This window comes from Watersipora subatra, chromosome 10 (assembly GCF_963576615.1).
Source record: "Watersipora subatra chromosome 10, tzWatSuba1.1, whole genome shotgun sequence".
Lineage (NCBI taxonomy): Eukaryota > Metazoa > Bryozoa > Gymnolaemata > Cheilostomatida > Watersiporidae > Watersipora > Watersipora subatra.
Genome location: NC_088717.1, coordinates 30997716 through 31019647, shown reverse-complemented (window position 1 = coordinate 31019647; position 21932 = coordinate 30997716). Strand labels below are relative to the sequence as shown.

The following is a 21932-nucleotide window of genomic DNA, read 5'->3' as shown; positions in this document are numbered from 1 at the left end:
GCTTTGATCTAAAACCTGATGCGAAGAAATATTAAGGAAAAAGCTAACGATCTATAATGTGTGTTGGCAACAAACAAGTATCTTCTGAGTGATGATAAGAAAGTCTGTTCTGTGCAGAGATAATGAGTGCAGAGATAGCACGCCTGAGTGCAGAGATAATACGCCTGCACAAGCAGAGGTTACACACTGAAAAGGTAGCTTTGAGCAATAGGCAAAAATCTATCAGACTTGCTTGCACATTCACTAGAGTTCTACAATGACTTCCACAGTCACCAGGGTTCTACAATGACCTCCACAGTCACCAGAGTTCTACAATGATCTCCACAGTCACCAGAGGACAGTCAAAAGACCTTGACTTTATAAAAATTGCGTGGCATCATCTCTACATAGAGATGACAAAAACAAACCAACCACAAAAAAAACATTGCTCGGAGACGATGGGAAAGGTTGAATAAGACAGATAATGTGTTGACAGGTGACATACTAAACAAACAGGGATTCTAGAGCGAACACCTCACTAACTTTCGGATATCGTGTTTTCATGAAATGATGGTTCACCAAGAAATGGCAATACTCGCTTGATGACACTTAGAGTGAATGACACTTAGAGCGTGGATGGCACTTAGAGCGGATGACACTTAGAGTAGATGACACTTAGAGTAGATGACACTTAGAGTAGATGACACTTAGAGCGGATGACACTTAGAGCGGATGACACTTAAAGTGGATGACACTTAGAGCGGATGACACTTAGAGCGGATGACACTTAGAGTGAATGACACTTAGAGTGGATGACACTTAGAGTGAATGACACTTAGAGTGGATGACACTTAGAGCGGATGACACTTAGAGTAGATGACACTTAGAGTAGATGACACTTAGAACGGATGACACTTGGAGCGGATGACACTTAGAGCGGATGACACTTAGAGTGAATGACACTTAGAGTGGATGACACTTAGAGTGGATGACACTTAGAGTGGATGACACTTAGAGTGGATGACACTTAGAGTGGATGACACTTAGAGTGGATGACACTTATGAGTGGATGAGACTTCAGGTGTTTGGACTAGGACTACCTTAGTTGATGGGCATATTATTACAGTGCTCGTTGTATGTAATATTTTGACATCAATATTGACATCAAAATGACATATCTTGAAGAAAATTCAATTATGTAAATAATACTACTACTTAAAACTTAATGTTTAATATCGAGTTAATAGGTTTTGGGAATGTCTCAAACAAGAATAGGCAGGAACAGACAGGAAAGCTTACAGAGTTTTTGAAGAAGTTATACAGTGTCATAACTGCGAGTCTGTCATACGACCAGTGACCATGCACAAAAAGAAGTCGCACCAAATGCTTGAATCGACCAATAGAAAAGTCTGCAGCCATTGAGGCTTGCTTTCCCTCCACGCCTTCAATGCCTGCAAAAATTTGATTCAGTGAATATTATTAGATGAACCATTTCACCATACAACAATTCACATATACAAGCACACACATTTCACATATACAACCACAGAACAATTCACATATACAACCACACAACAATTCACATATACAACCACACAACAATTCACATATACAACCACACAACATTTCACATATACAACCATACAACATTTCACCTATACAACCATACAACATTTTACATATTCGATCATACAATATTTCACATATATACAACCATACAACATTTCACATATATACAACCATACAACATTTCACATATACAAACATACAACATTTCACATATACAACCATACAACATTTCACATACTACCACACAACATTTCACATACATGTATACAACCATACAAAAGTTCACATATACAACCATACATTTCACATACACAACCATACAACAATTCACATATACAACCACGCAACATTTCACCTATACAACCACACAACATTTCACATATGGGCATGTCCATGAATAATAACTTAACATTTAGAGTTGTTTGATGCCACTACACATGCACATTTGCTCCCATTATGAATTTTTTTTAGTTAAATGATGCACTACTTTCTTGGCTTTCAGATAATGTAAAATTTACTGCTTTCAAAATAGTAGTTCCGGAGCTATGAAGTGCAACTTACGTAAATGATGGGATATCATGAAATACCCCATCATGTCAATGTGACCATTGAATGAGTATTAGTGCAACAAATCACAAATAATGGCAAGATTTCTCAAATCATTCAACTATTGTAACAATTATTTTGTTGATACTGCCACAAATTTTTAAAATTTTACCACTGAATAATCTCTTTAGCGTACTCAATCTAAAGGAAAGCAAAACTAGACAGTCGTGAGAAACAAACATTATATCATAAACAATCAATAAAAATAGACTAAAAGATGGGTCTCTTCAGACTTGTCATCTAAAGAGATATTATAAACAAAACTAAGACAACCGTTTGAGGAAATAAACAGCCTACATCAGGATGATTTACAGGAAATAAAGAGTCTACACCAGGATGATTTACAGGGAATAAACAGTCTACACCAAGATGATTTACAGGAAATATACAGTCTACACCAGGATGATTTACAGGAAATATACAGTCTACACCAGGATGATTTACAGGGAATAAACAGTCTACACCAGGATGATTTACAGGAAATATACAGTCTACACCAGAATGATTTACAGGAAATAAAGAGTCTACACCAGGATAATTTACAGGATGAGTTTTGTAATTTTTTTTTCTGAAGGAGATTGATTAAAACTACGAGCAGTAAAATTGAAAATGTAAAATGAGCTTTCTGAAAAAGGGGTTGCAATTAAATAAGGCAGCCGGGATGTTGCGTGATACTTCAACAAAACCATATTTCTACTAACTATGGGGTTTTTGAAAGTAAAAAAGATATTTATAACTGACAGATTGGGAAGCGAAATATGCAGATACAATTATTTTCTATGAAAGGACATGTATGTAAAATATGGGTTTCATAGTAATTTTGGAAACGTAAGAGTTAAGCTGAAAATTTTTGTATGCTTCTTATACAAATATTCAAGCATGCATGTTTAAAATTTCACAACATTTGGACCAACAGTTCTCAGTAAGCATTATCTTCTAGCAAAGTCGATTGTTTAGCAAAACTCCTTGAATCTATAACAGCTTTCTATCAACGTCTAACTCATATTACATTCATTAAATATTTCTTCACTTAATATTGAGGTTTAACAACGTCTAACTCATATTACATTCATTAAATCTTTCTTCACTTAATATTGGGGTTTAACAATGTCTAACTCATATTACATTCATTAAATATTTCTTCACTTAATATTGAGGTTTAACAATGTCTAACTCATATTACATTCATTAAATCTTTCTTCACTTAATATTGGGGTTTAACAACGTCTAACTCATATTACATTCATTAAATCTTTCTTCACTTAATATTGGGGTTTAACAATGTCTAACTCATATTACATTCATTAAATATTTCTGCACGTAATATTGGGGTTTAACAACGTCTAACTCATATTACATTCATTAAATCTTTCTTCACTTAATATTGGGGTTTAACAACGTCTAACTCATATTACATTCATTAAATCTTTCTTCACTTAATATTGGGGTTTAACAATGTCTAACTCATATTACATTCATTAAATATTTCTTCACTTAATATTGAGGTTTAACAACGTCTAACTCATATTACATTCATTAAATCTTTCTTCACTTAATATTGGGGTTTAACAATGTCTAACTCATATTACATTCATTAAATCTTTCTTCACTTAATATTGGGGTTTAACAATGTCTAACTCATATTACATTCATTAAATATTTCTTCACTTAATATTGAGGTTTAACAATGTCTAACTCATATTACATTCATTAAATATTTCTTCACTTAATATTGAGGTTTAACAATGTCTAACTCATATTACATTCATTAAATCTTTCTTCACTTAATATTGAGGTTTAACAATGTCTAACTCATATTACATTCATTAAATCTTTCTTCACTTAATATTGGGGTTTAACAATGTCTAACTCATATTACATTCATTAAATCTTTCTTCACTTAATATTGGGGTTTAACAATGTCTAACTCATATTACATTCATTAAATCTTTCTGCACGTAATATTGAGGTTTAACAACGTCTAACTCATATTACATTCATTAAATCTTTCTTCACTTAATATTGAGGTTTAACAATGTCTAACTCATATTACATTCATTAAATATTTCTTCACTTAATATTGGGGTTTAACAATGTCTAACTCATATTACATTCATTAAATATTTCTTCACTTAATATTGAGGTTTAACAACGTCTAACTCATATTACATTCATTAAATCTTTCTTCACTTAATATTGGGGTTTAACAATGTCTAACTCATATTACATTCATTAAATATTTCTTCACTTAATATTGGGGTTTAACAATGTCTAACTCATATTACATTCATTAAATCTTTCTGCACTTAATATTGAGGTTTAACAATGTCTAACTCATATTACATTCATTAAATATTTCTTCACTTAATATTGAGGTTTAACAATGTCTAACTCATATTACATTCATTAAATCTTTCTTCACTTAATATTGAGGTTTAACAATGTCTAACTCATATTACATTCATTAAATATTTCTTCACTTAATATTGAGGTTTAACAACGTCTAACTCATATTACATTCATTAAATATTTCTTCACTTAATATTGAGGTTTAACAATGTCTAACTCATATTACATTCATTAAATATTTCTTCACTTAATATTGGGGTTTAACAATGTCTAACTCATATTACATTCATTAAATATTTCTGCACGTAATATTGAGGTTTAACAACGTCTAACTCATATTACATTCATTAAATCTTTCTTCACTTAATATTGAGGTTTAACAACGTCTAACTCATATTACATTCATTAAATCTTTCTGCACGTAATATTGAGGTTTAACAACGTCTAACTCATATTACATTCATTAAATCTTTCTTCACTTAATATTGGGGTTTAACAATGTCTAACTCATATTACATTCATTAAATCTTTCTGCACGTAATATTGAGGTTTAACAACGTCTAACTCATATTACATTCATTAAATCTTTCTTCACTTAATATTGAGGTTTAACAATGTCTAACTCATATTACATTCATTCAATCTTTCTTCACTTAATATTGAGGTTTAACAATGTCTAACTCATATTACATTCATTAAATCTTTCTTCACTTAATATTGAGGTTTAACAATGTCTAACTCATATTACATTCATTAAATCTTTCTTCACTTAATATTGGGGTTTAACAATGTCTAACTCATATTACATTCATTAAATCTTTCTGCACGTAATATTGAGGTTTAACAACGTCTAACTCATATTACATTCATTAAATCTTTCTTCACTTAATATTGAGGTTTAACAATGTCTAACTCATATTACATTCATTAAATCTTTCTTCACTTAATATTGGGGTTTAACAATGTCTAACTCATATTACATTCATTAAATATTTCTTCACTTAATATTGGGGTTTAACAATGTCTAACTCATATTACATTCATTAAATCTTTCTTCACTTAATATTGGGGTTTAACAATGTCTAACTCATATTACATTCATTAAATCTTTCTTCACTTAATATTGGGGTTTAACAATGTCTAACTCATATTACATTCATTAAATCTTTCTTCACTTAATATTGGGGTTTAACAATGTCTAACTCATATTACATTCATTAAATCTTTCTTCACTTAATATTGGGGTTTAACAATGTCTAACTCATACTACATTCATTAAATCTTTCTTCACTTAATATTGGGGTTTAACAATGTCTAACTCATATTACATTCATTAAATATTTCTTCACTTAATATTGAGGTTTAACAACGTCTAACTCATATTACATTCATTAAATCTTTCTTCACTTAATATTGGGGTTTAACAATGTCTAACTCATACTACATTCATTAAATCTTTCTTCACTTAATATTGGGGTTTAACAATGTCTAACTCATATTACATTCATTAAATATTTCTTCACTTAATATTGAGGTTTAACAACGTCTAACTCATATTACATTCATTAAATCTTTCTTCACTTAATATTGGGGTTTAACAATGTCTAACTCATATTACATTCATTAAATCTTTCTTCACTTAATATTGGGGTTTAACAATGTCTAACTCATATTACATTCATTAAATATTTCTTCACTTAATATTGGGGTTTAACAATGTCTAACTCATATTACATTCATTAAATATTTCTTCACTTAATATTGGGGTTTAACAATGTCTAACTCATATTACATTCATTAAATATTTCTGCACGTAATATTGAGGTTTAACAACGTCTAACTCATATTACATTCATTAAATCTTTCTTCACTTAATATTGAGGTTTAACAACGTCTAACTCATATTACATTCATTAAATATTTCTTCACTTAATATTGAGGTTTAACAACGTCTAACTCATATTACATTCATTAAATCTTTCTTCACTTAATATTGGGGTTTAACAATGTCTAACTCATATTACATTCATTAAATATTTCTTCACTTAATATTGGGGTTTAACAATGTCTAACTCATATTACATTCATTAAATCTTTCTGCACGTAATATTGAGGTTTAACAACGTCTAACTCATATTACATTCATTCAATCTTTCTGCACGTAATATTGAGGTTTAACAACGTCTAACTCATACTACATTCATTAAATCTTTCTGCACGTAATATTGAGGTTTAACAACGTCTAACTCATATTACATTCATTCAATCTTTCTGCACGTAATATTGAGGTTTAACAACGTCTAACTTATATTACATTTACCAAATCTTTCTTCAACTTTTAAAGGTTGACTTGCACCAAAATTCACATTACAGTTATTTGATATCAAAAGATTCACCATGTCTTATTCTGTTGTGTTGTAGGTGCAAAATATGTGGGAATGTGATTACAAGCTCTTAAAAGCTCAAAAACGAACAGTTAATCGCAGCCACGCAAGACCGCCGTAGTTCGGATTCTCTTTCCAAAACGGTTCAAATGTGACGTAGTTGCGGTAGATGGTATTTGTTTACACTTTCATGCAACCTTATTCGTCAAAATATTTTCACAAATATACTTCACGCATTCAATAAAACCATGTCTATTGTTCTTACGCGTCTGTTTTATCTTCATTGTAATGCTGTCACTTTTATCAGTGATATCTCATAAGTTATAACTTACCATAAAAATTCATTTAATTTTTTAACCTTGCCTCGAAGGATTTTTTATGTGGTCCGCGAGAGCTTAATTAGTCGCACGAGACGTAGTTAACTCCCGTACTTATAACGTTGCAAGTCACACCAACACAAGTTGTCTTGCCTTCGAAGTTTATCTATTTCCTGTATCGTAATTTTTTAATTACTGTGAGTTAGTAGTCACGTGGTGCTCGACGGTAGCTCGGAAGGGTTCGTGGGCATGCACCACCTTTGTCATTTTGGATCAGGGCTCTGTTCGCGTAGCTCGTCACTCTTGTGCTCTTTGTGTGTTGTGCCACAGCTTGAAGATCTTTCATGCCTGTCTGAGTCCTGGTGATACGTGAGTAAAATATCTTAGAGTAGTCTGACACTATGGTGTTTTCTGGGAAAACGTGCAGGTGGAGTAGGAGTGACATAAGGGGAGGTTTGGAGTGTCACTGCTGGCAGTCTGGTACGGCGTAATTTGAGCTTAGAAGCTTACATAGAAATAAATTTGAATAGTCTAAAGAACGTTTTCTGGCTAATCAAACAAACGTACAAATATGCCTCATCGATCTCTCTGGCAAAAGTTTTAACTAAAATACTACACCTAATTCAACACCTAGCTAAACTGAAAATCGTTGCGGTCACTTAAAAATTTATCATTCGGGATTAATTCTTTTTCAACTCCAGAAGTGAATATGCAGATTCAGAAAGGGTAAAATAGTGAAAGACTGCATAAATCAAATCGAAACATATTTAATGTCTCAAAGTTTTTACTAACTTTTAATTTTGTCAATTTGAACCGTTATGCTCGAATAAAAATGCACTTTTAAGGCTTTCAGCCGTAGTCAGACTAAAGTTATCATTCAATCTCGATAGGATCATATTGATTCTTAGAGCTACCCTTGAAATCTGAAAAGTCAAGAACAGAGTTACTGAACATATTTTTATTATTTGAAACATGTTTATTGAGTTATTTGAAACATGTTGATTTGAGTTATATTGGGATGTAGATTTGCTATGCTTTGAAGGATAATACTCGCAAGGAAAAATTCGAAATTATAGTCCCGTCATTTTTGTGTTCATGACTAACTGTATATGTATAAATAATATTCGTAACTTTGTATTGTATGTAATAAATAAGTAATTTTAGTCAAACACTGAATATTTTGCAATTTTTTTGGTGCAAGTCTAACTTTGTTTGAGCAAATAGCAAATAATTTTTCGTTTTTTGCTGCTTACATATTGAGTTTGTGTTGCTGCTGTTGCAATTATTTAGTGTTTGCAGGTTTAATGTGTGTATGCAAACAAATTCATGCTCGTAGCATCTCAGAATTTTTGATTTTACGGAAAGTATGCCTGTGTTAATGGGTATTGTGTAATTTTTCTGATTTTTTTCGAAAACAAGTGTTCTGCATGGTTTGCCGTGCAACTGTTCTGTTTGCAACTTTAAATAATAAAGTCAGAGTTATTTATTATCAAAGACTGGTTAAAGTTATTTTACATTATTCAATTACATTGCGTTACAATTTTAAGTTACATCTGGCCCTTAGAGGCCAGCCATTAAGCTGATGTGGCTCTCAATGAAAATGAGTTTGACACCCCTGGTCTAGATCATGGCTGTCTCCGTACTTAAATTTATGAGTAACATATTTGAGAACATGAAAGAGTTGTGTCCAGAAGAAGAGGTAATGAAAGTTTTTTTTTTCGGATTTAGTGCTCGAGAGTTCAAGCATTACTACCTCTTTTCAAAGACAAGCTGGTCTGAGCTTTTTAGTTATCTAGAGTAGAAAGTCTTGGAAAAGAAAATTGTAGATAGGCTGGGAGGGAGCATAAAATAATGGTAAGATAGAAGGTCTATTCAATGCTACATGTTCATCATCAGACGCAATCATTATTGTCATCAAGCCTACGGCGGATTCATGAGAACGATGCCTCTCTAAACGGTGCCTGAGGGTTCCTGAGGAATAAATGGAACACAATAAATTCATTGTGTGCAAAGTGGCGCGTGTCAAGAAGAGCTGCATGTTATCTGCCTGTGGCTCTGAGAACGAAAAAACTCATAAACCCTAAAAAGGCACAGCTGTGATTCACATAGAACCGGATTTGAAGTGTGATGATGATGACATAAGTCAGACGTTTTAGTCAAATACTAGACAAAGTGTGGAAATAACCATCCGGAACATGGCCATCATAAAGGCTTATGATTCTGGTCTGATCAGATTCATATGATCTGGTCAAACTAAGAAACTGCAGCATATTTTTGTTTAGAACTTCATACTCTCTTGGGTGTGACAATTCATAATTTTATATGGAGAAACATGATTTAGTAAAAACCTCTCCGACTGTCATGTCATAAATTATGGATAGGCTGAAATATACTCCGAAATTTGTAAAACTTCCTCTGCTGACCATAGCAGCAGCAATTCAGTTGATACAATAAGAACAACAAGAAGACCAATAATAACAATAATTTACACAAAATGCGGGATTTTAAACATGGCACTAAAAACGTTAACATACCGATGCCAACATTGGCGGTGCGTATCATATTCACATCATTGGCGCCATCTCCAATCGATAATGTGAGCTTCTTATTGCGAGACTTGACAAGTTCGACTATCTAGTAATAAAGTATGTGAGTTTAATTAGGTAGTAAAACAGCTAGGGTCTACTAAATGTAATAAAGTATAATCTACTAACTAGCAATGATATACCTCAGTTTAATTAGTTAGTAACAAAACTACGGTCTACTAGATGTAATAAGGTGGAATCTACTAACTAGCAATGATATACCTCAGTTTAACTAGTTAGTAACATAACGACGGCCTACTAGATGTAATAAGGTGGAATCTACTAACTAGCAATGATAAACCTCAGTTTAACTAGTTAGTAACAAAACTACGGTCTACTAAATGTAATGAGGTGGAATCTACTAACTAGCAACAATATACCTCAGTTCAACTAGTTAGTAACATAACGACGGCCTACTAGATGTAATAAGGTGGAATCTACTAACTAGCAATGATATACCTCAGTTTAACTAGTTAGTAACAAAACTACGACCTACTAGATGTAATAAGGTGGAATCTACTAACTAGCAATGATATACCTCAGTTTAACTAGTTAGTAACAAAACTACGACCTACTAGATGTAATAAGGTGGAATCTACTAACTAGCAATGATATACCTCAGTTTAACTAGTTAGTAACAAAACTACGACCTACTAAATGTAATAAGGTGGAATCTACTAACTAGCAATGATATACCTCAGTTTAACTAGTTAGTAACATAACTACGGCCTACTAGATGTAATAAGGTGGAATCTACTAACTAGCAATGATATACCTCAGTTTAACTAGTTAGTAACAAAACTACGACCTACTAGATGTAATAAGGTGGAATCTACTAACTAGCAATGATATACCTCAGTTTAACTAGTTAGTAACAAAACTACGGTCTACTAAATGTAAAGAGGTGGAATCTACTAACTAGCAACAATATACCTCAGTTCAACTAGTTAGTAACATAACTACGGCCTACTAAATGTAATAAGGTAGAATCTACTAACTAGCAATGTTATACCTCAGTTTAACTAGTTAGTAACAAAACTATGGCCTACTAAATTTAATAAGGTGGAATCTACTAACTAGCAATGATATACCTCAGTTTAACTAGTTAGTAACAAAACTACGGCCTACTAAATGTAATAAGGTGGAATCTACTAACTAGCAATGATATACCTCAGTTTAACTAGTTAGTAACAAAACTACGGCCTACTAAATTTAATAAGGTGGAATCTACTAACTAGCAATGATATACCTCAGTTTAACTAGTTAGTAACAAAACTACGGCCTACTAGATGTAATAAGGTGGAATCTACTAACTAGCAATGATATACCTCAGTTTAACTAGTTAGTAACAAAACTACGGTCTACTAAATGTAATGAGGTGGAATCTACTAACTAGCAACAATATACCTCAGTTCAACTAGTTAGTAACATAACGACGGCCTACTAGATGTAATAAGGTGGAATCTACTAACTAGCAATGATATACCTCAGTTTAACTAGTTAGTAACAAAACTACGGCCTACTAAATGTAATAAGGTGGAATTTACTAACTAGCAATGATATACCTCAGTTTAACTAGTTAGTAACAAAACTACGGCATACTAAATGTAATAAGGTGGAATCTACTAACTAGCAATGATATACCTCAGTTTAACTAGTTAGTAACAAAACTACGGCCTACTAAATGTAATAAGGTGGAATTTACTAACTAGCAATGATATACCTCAGTTTAACTAGTTAGTAACAAAATTACGGCATACTAAATGTAATAAGGTGGAATCTACTAACTAGCAATGATATACCTCAGTTTAACTAGTTAGTAACAAAACTACGGCCTACTAGATGTAATAAGGTGGAATCTACTAACTAGCAATGATATACCTCAGTTTAACTAGTTAGTAACAAAACTACGGCCTACTAAATGTAATAAGGTGGAATTTACTAACTAGCAATGATATACCTCAGTTTAACTAGTTAGTAACAAAACTACGGCATACTAAATGTAATAAGGTGGAATCTACTAACTAGCAATGATATACCTCAGTTTAACTAGTTAGTAACAAAACTACGGCACACTAAATGTAATAAGGTGGAATCTACTAACTAGCAATGATATACCTCAGTTTAACTAGTTAGTAACAAAACTACGGCCTACTAAATGGAAGAATCTACGAAATATAAAACTTTCAACATCTTTTATCCAAATGTTTTTTACTGTTTGATAATACGTTCAGTAATTAACAGCTATTGACAAATGACTAGTTAAATCAGGAGATGAATACAAGAGTGAATGGCTAAAAAATCTGCATGCATTAAACCTAAAAATCTGCTTTTCTATCAATGAACAATACCAAAGGAGATCAATTACCTCAGCCTTCTGGGAAGGAGTTGTCCTACAACACAAGACTGACAAGCATTCATCAGCTAGTTTGAGAAACGTTTTGCCCAAGTTGCTAGAGAAGATATGTCCCAATGTCTTCCCATCTACGACGAGACACTTTCGAACGTTTTGTGTAGAGGCCGTAGACATGGTGGAAGGAGTGCGGCGGTGACGCCGAGTCGAGGTTCCTTCCAGATGACCATTTATGACAGACTGAACCTCGTCAGCATTAGGCACATTGAGTGTGAGAATGGCAGCATCTTGAGGTAGAAGTCCGCATGAATAGCTGCCATTCAAAACAGGACAACCATGAACGTGAGCTAGCTTTTTATAATTTCCAAATAATACATCTAATAAAACTATCAATTACTCCAAATATAAGTCTAGTAAAAATAGTATTAGACCAGAAGTTTGTTGGTATGAAGTAAAGACAAGATGTACTATGCTCAGGACAACTAATCTCAGGCGTTAAGAATTGTGTTTTTAGCAAAACCCTCTTTTAATGTAGTAATGGAAGTAATAATTAAAAATGAAAAATACAAGACTGCTGGTAATCAATACCCATAATATAATAATTAAAATACAAGACTGCTGGTAATTAATACCCATAAGATAATAATTAAAATACAAGACTGCTGGTAATCAATACCCATAACATAATAATTAAAATACAAGACTGCTGGTAATCAATACCCATAATATAATAATTAAAACACAAGACTGCTGGTGATCAATACCCATAACATAATAATTAAAATACAAGACTGCTGGTAATCAATACCAATAATATAATAATTAAAATACAAGACTGCTGATAATCAATACTCATGATATAATAATTAAAATACAAGACTGCTGGTAATCAATACCAATAATATAATAATTAAAATACAAGACTGCTGGTGATCAATACCCATAATACCCACATTACTATTCAAACATTACAGTAGAGAACCAAGAAAGCCATGCAACTGTTAACTGTTGAAAGTTAACTGACACAAATATTTATAGCATTGATATTGATATATACAGTATATTGATATTTTTGAGCAAATACTAGGTTTTACAGAACATTTTCAAGTCATGAAAGCGGACAGAAAGAGAGAGTCATAATCTGTGCAAACTATCGACTGAAACAGTTTTGGCGTCATATAAATATAGCGAGACCGCAAAGTTTTTCAACTAAATTTGCTAATAAATATTCTCTCAAAACCCTAATTCATGAAAGGAAAAAATGTGTTGATAGGTTGTAAATAGACAACTTCTATGAATAACTATTTTTATGGAAAATTTTCTAAAATGTCCTATTTGTGTGAAGAAAGAATTTTTAGCGAATACATTGAATACATACTCCACATGATGTAATGCAGAATGAGACCGGTCTCATGGTCTAATTATATAACCACCAGAATGAGACCGGTTTCATGGTCTAATTATACAACCACCAGAATGAGACCGGTTTCATGGTCTAATTATACAACCACCAGAATGAGCCCGGTTTCATGGTCTAATTATACAACCACCAGAATGAGACCGGTTTCATGGTCTAATTATACAACCACCAGAATGAGACCGGTTTCATGGTCTAATTATACAACCACCAGAATGAGACCGGTTTTATGGTCTAATTATACAACCACCAGAATGAGACCGGTTTCATGGTCTAATTATACAACCACCAGAATGAGACCGGTTTCATGGCCTAATTATATAACCACCAAAATGAGACCGGTCTCATTGTCTAATTCTATAACCACGACTCCAAAATCCATTTAGTGACATATAAATGCGGTGCAGACTTTTGTAGTATTTGTAGAGTCTGCTCCAGCTTTGTGTTATCATCATCTGGCATGCTGAATAACCAAAACATGTGGTGAAGCAACTATATATGGAAAATGTATTAAAATAGCAGCAAACAGGAGCGTTTTTTTTCTCATTAACACATTGGTTGATTGTAGGCATTCAAATTGTATATCAAGCGTACGCTTTGCTGAAAAAACTATCTCCTAAGCCATAGCTAAAACTACCTCCTTATGTCAAAACTACCTCCTTATGCTACAGCCAAAACTACCCCCTTAAGCCATAGTCAAAACTAACTTCCTAAGCCATAGCCAAAACTACCTCCTTAAGCTATTGCCAGGGTTTTGACCAATACTCTTTTTGAAGATCACAGCTTATGCTTACAATGCATAGTTGGAAGTATAACGCAATTGGTAGCTACAGATCCGGCAACATTGCACAAGCCAAGCAACAAAACGGGGAGAATTTTTTCTAGCATACATGAACTCGTGACATTTGCATGTATGTTAATTTATTGGATACGCATTATCAACTTTGGTTTTAATGCGTTTGGTGGTTTCTTTTTTCTTTTCCTTATTTGTTTCATTGCATTCTGTAAAACTTTTCATAGAATGTGGAATAACGATTTGAATAGTGTGATAGACGGTAGTCAGTCTTATAACTCTGCAATGCAGCATTCAGTGTACAGTTACAATGAGTGTACAGTTACAATGAGTGTACAGTTACATTGAGTGTACAGTTACATTGAGTGTACAGTTACAATGAGTGTACAGTTACAATGAGTGTACAGTAACAATGAGTGTAGAGTTACAATGAGTGTAGAGTTACAATGAGTGTAGAGTTACAATGAGTGTACAGTTACAATGAGTGTACAGTTACAATGAGTGTAAAGTTACAATGAGTGTACAGTTACAATGAGTGTACAGTTACAATGAGTGTACAGTTACAATGAGTGTACAGTTACATTGAGTGTACAGTTACAATGAGTGTACAGTTACAATGAGTGTACAGTAACAATGAGTGTACAGTTACAATGAGTGTACAGTTACAATGAGTGTACAGTTACAATGAGTGTAGAGTTACAATGAGTGTAGAGTTACAATGAGTGTACAGTTACAATGAGTGTAAAGTTACAATGAGTGTAAAGTTACAATGAGTGTACAGTTACAATGAGTGTACAGTTACAATGAGTGTACAGTTACAATGAGTGTACAGTAACAATGAGTGTACAGTTACAATGAGTGTACAGTTACAATGAGTGTACAGTTACAATAAGTGTACAGTTACAACGAGTGTACAGTTACAACGAGTGTACAGTTGCAATGAGTGTACAGTTGCAATGAGCGTACAGTAACAATGAGTGTACAGTTACAATGAGTGTACAGTTGCAATGAGCGTACAGTAACAATGAGTGTACAGTTACAATGAGTGTAAAGGCAAGTATATAATTACCCAATGTTAATGGCGGTCTCCTGCTTATCCCCGGTCAGCACCCAGACCTTGATGCCGGCGACTTCAAGGTCTTTGATTGATTCAGAGACACCATCCTGCAACCTGTCTTCTATGCCAGTCGCACCGAGCAACTCGAGATCATTTTCAAGTTCATTGCACAACATAAACTGCTCCTCCTCTTGATTGTACATGCTGCAGGTATTGAATCTCTCATACCAGTTGGTAAACTCTGCTTCTGTTAGCAGCTGCCAATATAGTTACGCATATCAATTAGATCACTTATGGCAGCAATTATATCTGGAAGTACATTCCATACTGAGCCAAAGAAAACAAAATCCATTTGAAGTAAAATTGAATCAATCTTCAATGAATTACATGAGCTGCATGAAAACATTAAGGGAGACTCAAAGGTTTTTCAAGCTAGACAACAAGGACTGGCATGAAGACTCGCTTTACCAATCCTCAGCAATACCCTGTGAATAAGTTGAAAACGCTAAATCGAAGACAACTGCGTGCCATAAATGGCAGCCCTGAAGCTAATCTTGTTTAAAGACTAACTGCCACGAACAGCTTTGATTGCTTTTTATAATAAACGAGACATGCTGATTCCGATTTTGTACTCAAAATAATGATTGGTTCAATAACTTTCAAAGTCACTTTTGTTTTTGAAAGCATTTTACAGCGATTCAATTTCGGTGTCGCAATCGACACCGCTAGCAATTTTCTCACAAGCTAGCGTGGTTATCACACATTTGTGAGCTCATTTTTCTCGGTGTTCAGCCTATTAAACATACTGTAACAAGCTACAGGCAATGTCAAATTGCTTATTTACCTTTAAAAAAGGACAGATTATTTTTGTTAGGACATTAAAATGGACAATCAATGCATTACATTGTGAATGAAATTTACTATGTCGTTTTAGTATTCTACATAGGTGGTTATTTATGGAATAATTACATATTAAATTTACTTGCTTAATGTACACCTCTATACATATATGTATACTTGGGATGCCTTTGACCAATTCATCGTAAACTCAGTACTGGAATCAATAACATTACAGTGAGAAAACAACATAAAATTGGCGACAAGGACACTTTTCAGCTGGACTTTCTACAGTTCAACTCTACTCTAGATTTTTCCTACAATGTCTACTCAAACTGATCAACTGATTAAACTGCTGACTCAACATATGGCTCTTCAAAGAGAACAAATGGAGCAGCAGAAGGAACAGATGGAACAGCAGAGACAGCAGCAGGGAGAGCAGCTGGAGCAGCAGAAGGAAGAAAATAGACGGCTGATCGTACTTTTAATGAAGACCGAAATAAAAGCAAGAGGAACCTCCTAATTTGACTGCTTTTGACCCAAATACAAAGCTGTGGACAGACTATTTACTGCGCTTCAGGACATCCATAGGAGCCAATTGTATTACTGAAGACAGAGTTCCACATATTTCTAACCAATCAAAAGTTATTTACAAACAATTATCTGATTGGTCAGATCAACAAACTTCCAAGAAAGAAGTCAACAAACTGACAATGGAAGATATTGAGGACTACATGATGACTCAATACTACCCTAGAACTTTCATTGTGAGAGAAAGATATCGTTACTGGAGCAATATGAAAAGAAATCCAGAAGAGACAATTCAAGAGTTAGCAGCAAGAATAAGACATGATGCTACAACTTGTGACTTTGCAAGTATTACCGATGCACAAGATGAAGCTTTATGTATAAGATTCATCTGCTCAGTCGGGAATGAAGCAAGGTTGACTTGCAACAAAATTCACATTACAGTTATTTGGTATCAAAAGATTCACCATGCCATACTCTGTTGTGTTGTAGGTGCCAAATATGTGGAAATATGATTACAAGCTCTTAAAAGCTCAAAAACGAAAAGCGCCGTAGATTAGAACCTCTTTATTTCTCTGACGTAGTCATTACAGTTGGTTATTGTCTTGTCACGTGCTGTGCTCACGTGAATTGAAAGGCCAATAAAAAGCTCAATATAAAACTTATCGTATCATTAGATTATGACAAACATTTCGGGCTTTACCGAAGACCCCGTATCAAATATAGATGCTCGCTACTTTACAGTTTTGTTTCGGCTTGATCTAATCGTCAAGTCGTAATCTGATCATGTGACCCAATGCTTCGCAAATAATTTCTGCAGCATTATTTGATTATCACAAGTGACTAACAGGCTCGTCATGATTATCAGACAATGATATGTACAGTGCTGGACAAAATTTTGGACTCACCCTTACATTTCTTAAGGGCCTTACATGCATTTGTTCAAATTGTCATATACAGATCAATTTTAATCCTATCAAGGCCATTTTTGGTTCAAAATGATGCTGAACTCTTACTGATTACATGATACATATTAAATATTAATATAAATATTACATAATATGATTAAAGTATTAAAATATTAAATGACTATTTTATCAAATTTTTCAAAAAAATTGGCTGTATTAAACACCCCATAAAGCCGAAATCCAATCGTGATGAGATTTTTCTTTTTATCTTTTATTGAATTTGAGGAATTTCTGGCATTTTAGCAAAGAATGTGCAACAGACAAAGCCTTCCATAGCATATAAAAGTTGCATCAAACAGTGGACTTTTTATACACTAATTTTCTGTTTCTTTATACACTACATGCACACATCATGCCCGCCATGCTTTCTGAAAATAAGCAAGGAGTTATTCTGCACATAAACACAAAAATGTTTGCCAAAAAGATAGCCCAAAAAGTTGGATGAAGTGAGAAAGGTGTAAGATCAACTTTGAAGCGCTGGAATTAGACCAAAAGCCTTAAGCGCGTTCCAGATCTGGAAGACCTTGAAAATCATCTGAGCACTTGCCAAGCTGTCTCTTGCTGATCGTCCTAAAACCAGCCAAGAATTGGCTAAGAACTGGAAGTAAAGTACAAGTGGTAATGTTGACCCTAGAACAGTCAGAAAGAGACTTTCGGCCAGTGATTTTAGGGGATGCAAAGCAAAGAGCAAACCTCTGCTGACACAAAACCATCAAAAAAGAGTTTGGAGTGGGCACCAGGTTGCACCTGTTCTGAACACAGACTGACTGGAAGAAAGTTTTGTTTTCTGATGAATCAACTTTCACTGCACAAAACCATGCAGGTAACAATTTTGTGGAAGACCAGGAGAAGAGTACCGACCAGATTGTATCCTCCAAACAGTCAAGCGCCCAACTTCAGCGATGGTTTGGGGTTGCATGAGTGCATCAGGAGTAGGACAATTGAAAGTTTGTGATGGTTTGATGAATGGAGCAAAATACATTTGAGTGTGGAAAGATGCTAACATGCGCTCGAGAAATCTTTACCGACAGAGAATTGTGGTCGTTCCAAGATGACAACGCGACCTGTCACCGAGTAAAAAAGTCAAAGAATGGATGGAAAACAACAGAGTGTGTTCCATCAACTGGCCTGCGCAGAGTCCAAATTTAAACCCCATAGATAATCTATGGCAGAGGATTGGGACAATTATCAGCAAAGAAAAGCGCTCAAGTAGAAGTGAGCTGATAGAAAAGATAGTGAGAGGCTGGACCCATGTCATCACTGTAGAAGAATTGGACAAACTTGTTAGAAGCAGGCCAAAACAATGTCAAATGGTTATCAAAGCCAAGGGCAGTGCTATTAAATACTAAACTATTTCAAACAACTCCAGGAACTTTTTTCAGGGCCACCAACCTATAAGAGAGTTAATTTTTAACCTTATTTTTGTCACATACAAAGTTTTTGATCAAAATTAATGTTGCAAAACATAAGTCATAGTAGACTTTTTCGTTGATGACATATATGATTGCGGAAATCCTTCCTGATCACTTTTGATATGTTTATAATAAAATAGAAACCTATTTCATTGTATAGCCAGTATTTTTCTAAACAGTTTGATATATAATTTGCCATGGTTTGAACCAAAATAAAAGCCAATAACCTCTAACACATTTTCAATATCGTCAATAATGCATGGTGAGTTCAAACTTTTGTCCAGCACTGTACTCCTTCGAGCTAAGGTTAAAACTATTAAACGATTTTTTACAGTAAGTTATAAGATATCAGTTCTATAAGTGACAGCATTACAATGACGATAAAACAGACGCGTAAGAAAAATGGACATGGTGTAATTGAATGCGTGAAGTATATTTGTGAAAATATTTCGACGAATGAGGTTGCATGAAAGTGTAAACAGAAACCATCTTGTAACAACTACGTCCCATTTGAGCCGTTTGGAAAGAGAATCCAAACTACGGCGGTCTCGCGTGGCTGCGATTAACTGTTCATTTTTCAGTTTTTAAGAGCTTATAATCACATTCCCACACATTTTGCACCTACAACACAACAGAGTAAGACATGGTGAATCTTTTGATACCAAATAACTGTAATGTGAATTTTGGCACAAGTCAACCTTTAAAGTACTATTCAAATTGAAAGATGAAACCTTACCTTTGCCAGAGCAATCGAAATAGCTATAGAAATAGAGGAAGCAGCAAAAGTGGCCAAGGAAACAGTCTACGGTACAGCGAATCCTGTCAAAGTGGTAAACAAGAAGACGACAACTTCAAAACCGTCAACATCTGCAGATCAACAGAAATGCTACCGGTGTGGAAAATCTAACCACAAATCTACCGAATGCAGATATAAGAAATCTACCTGCAATTACTGTAAACCTACAGGACATCTAGAAGTCGTCTGCCATAAAAAGCACAAAGGTGCTAAGCTGCTGAACTTAGTGAAGGCCGTCAAAACCGTCACCACTAACCTACAGCTACATGTCATCCTTGAGTTACAAGGTCACATAATGACCTTAGAAATGGACACTGGAGCGAGAAACTTCATATCCCTGGACAACTGGAGGAAAATGGGGAGCCTTACACTCAAAACTTGAGAAGTTCATTATGAGTCTGCAACAAAGGACAAGATCGACATACTAAGAGTCTGTCTCGTCAAAACAAAGCTAGATTCACATCAACATGAGAAGCAATTACATTTTGTTGTAAGCAGAATACCGAATCTCAAATTTCTAGGAAGAGATGGTATTCGACAACTTGGAATCTCAGTTGATAGATTAATCAACCAATGTCAATTGCAGGAGATTAAGCAAATTAAATCCGATGGAAATCTATGAGCAGCATGTGAAAGACTTACTTCGGAGTTGCCTGATCTTTTCAAGAAAAAATTGGGATGCTTGAAGGATTTTTAATCAGATATACGCTTCAAAGAAGATGCACAACCCATATTCTGCAAAGCCAGACCAGTACCTTTTGCCATTCAAGAGGATCTAGCTCAAGCCTATGACGCCAGAACTGCAAGAGGATTATAGGAACCAGTTCAATTCAACTCTTATGGGACACCAGTGGTACCAATTAGAAAGGCACTGCTGCCTGGATAAACTAAAAGAAAACCTCGAGTATGTGAAGACTACTTTGTAACAGTGAATCATCAGTTGGAGACACACAGACAACCTATTCCACTACCAGAAGATCTGATGAGAAAGCAGGGAGGAGGACATGGTTTCACTAAACTTGACTGATGAGTATAATCAGATTACTCTGACACCTGAAAGTCAAAGGAGATTAGCTCTCAGCACGCGCAGAGGAGTTCTACTACATAAGATATTACCATTTGGGATTAGCTCTGCCCCAGGATACTTTCAACAAATCATGGAACAACTAACTCAGGATATTCCAGGAGTTGCTGCTTATCTTGATGACATTTTAGTAAGCAGAAACACAGTTGAAGATCACCTGAGGAACCTTGGTAGAATTCTAGAAAGATTTCAAAACAGGACTATTATGCAGACTGGAGAAATACACATTTGCACAAGAAACTGTGCAATACCTGGGACATCAACTTTCTAACCAGGGAATAGCCAAGAGGGCATGAGTAGAAGCGTTAAAGAAGATGCCAGCACCTACCGGTGTGGCTACTCTCAAATAGTTCCTAGGATCGATTCAGTTTTACCACAAATTTCTACCAGATCTATCTACAATTACAGTACCTCTCCAGAAGTTAATCAAGAAAGGAGAACAATGGCACTGGAATACGGAACAGCAGACTACATATTTGAAGCTGCAGGAGATGCTATGCAACAAAACGGTGTTGGCACACTTTGACCCTTCTCTGGATAACGGGATTTCTTGTGATGCATCAGATGTTGGGCTAGGGGCGATACTCTTTCTCCGATACAAAGATAGTAGTGAAACAACAATTTCTCATGCTAGCAAGACAATGACCGATACTCAGAGAAAATACAGTCAAATTCAAAAGGAAGCTCTATCATCTATGCACTACACAAGTTTCACCAGTTTATCTATGGGAGGAAGTTAATCTTGGTGACAGATCACAAACCGCTACTAGCGCTGTTTGGACCAACTAAAGCAACACCTGCTATGGCAGCAAACAGACTGGTAAGATGGGCTCTTACTCTCAACCAGTATGACTATACCGTTGAATATAGGAAAACCTCTGAACATGGAAATGTAGAT

At 34.5% G+C, this 21932-nt stretch overlaps 1 protein-coding gene across 4 annotated transcripts in view; it reads right to left on the bottom strand.

The window, feature by feature from the left end:
- Window positions 1-21932, bottom strand: part of LOC137406655 (phospholipid-transporting ATPase VA-like) — a 129846-nt gene that overhangs the window by 8459 nt on the left and 99455 nt on the right. For all 4 annotated transcript variants that reach the window (XR_010979932.1, XM_068093260.1, XM_068093261.1 and 1 more), the window contains 4 exons: window positions 15422-15666; window positions 12158-12455; window positions 9739-9838; window positions 1279-1430 (listed from right to left, as the gene is read on the bottom strand). Coding sequence is in view for 3 of the 4 variants with exons in the window: in XM_068093260.1 (XP_067949361.1) it covers window positions 1279-1430; window positions 9739-9838; window positions 12158-12455; window positions 15422-15666 (795 nt within the window). In the remaining variant the exon portion in view is untranslated. The remainder of the gene's footprint in view (window positions 1-1278; window positions 1431-9738; window positions 9839-12157; window positions 12456-15421; window positions 15667-21932) is intronic.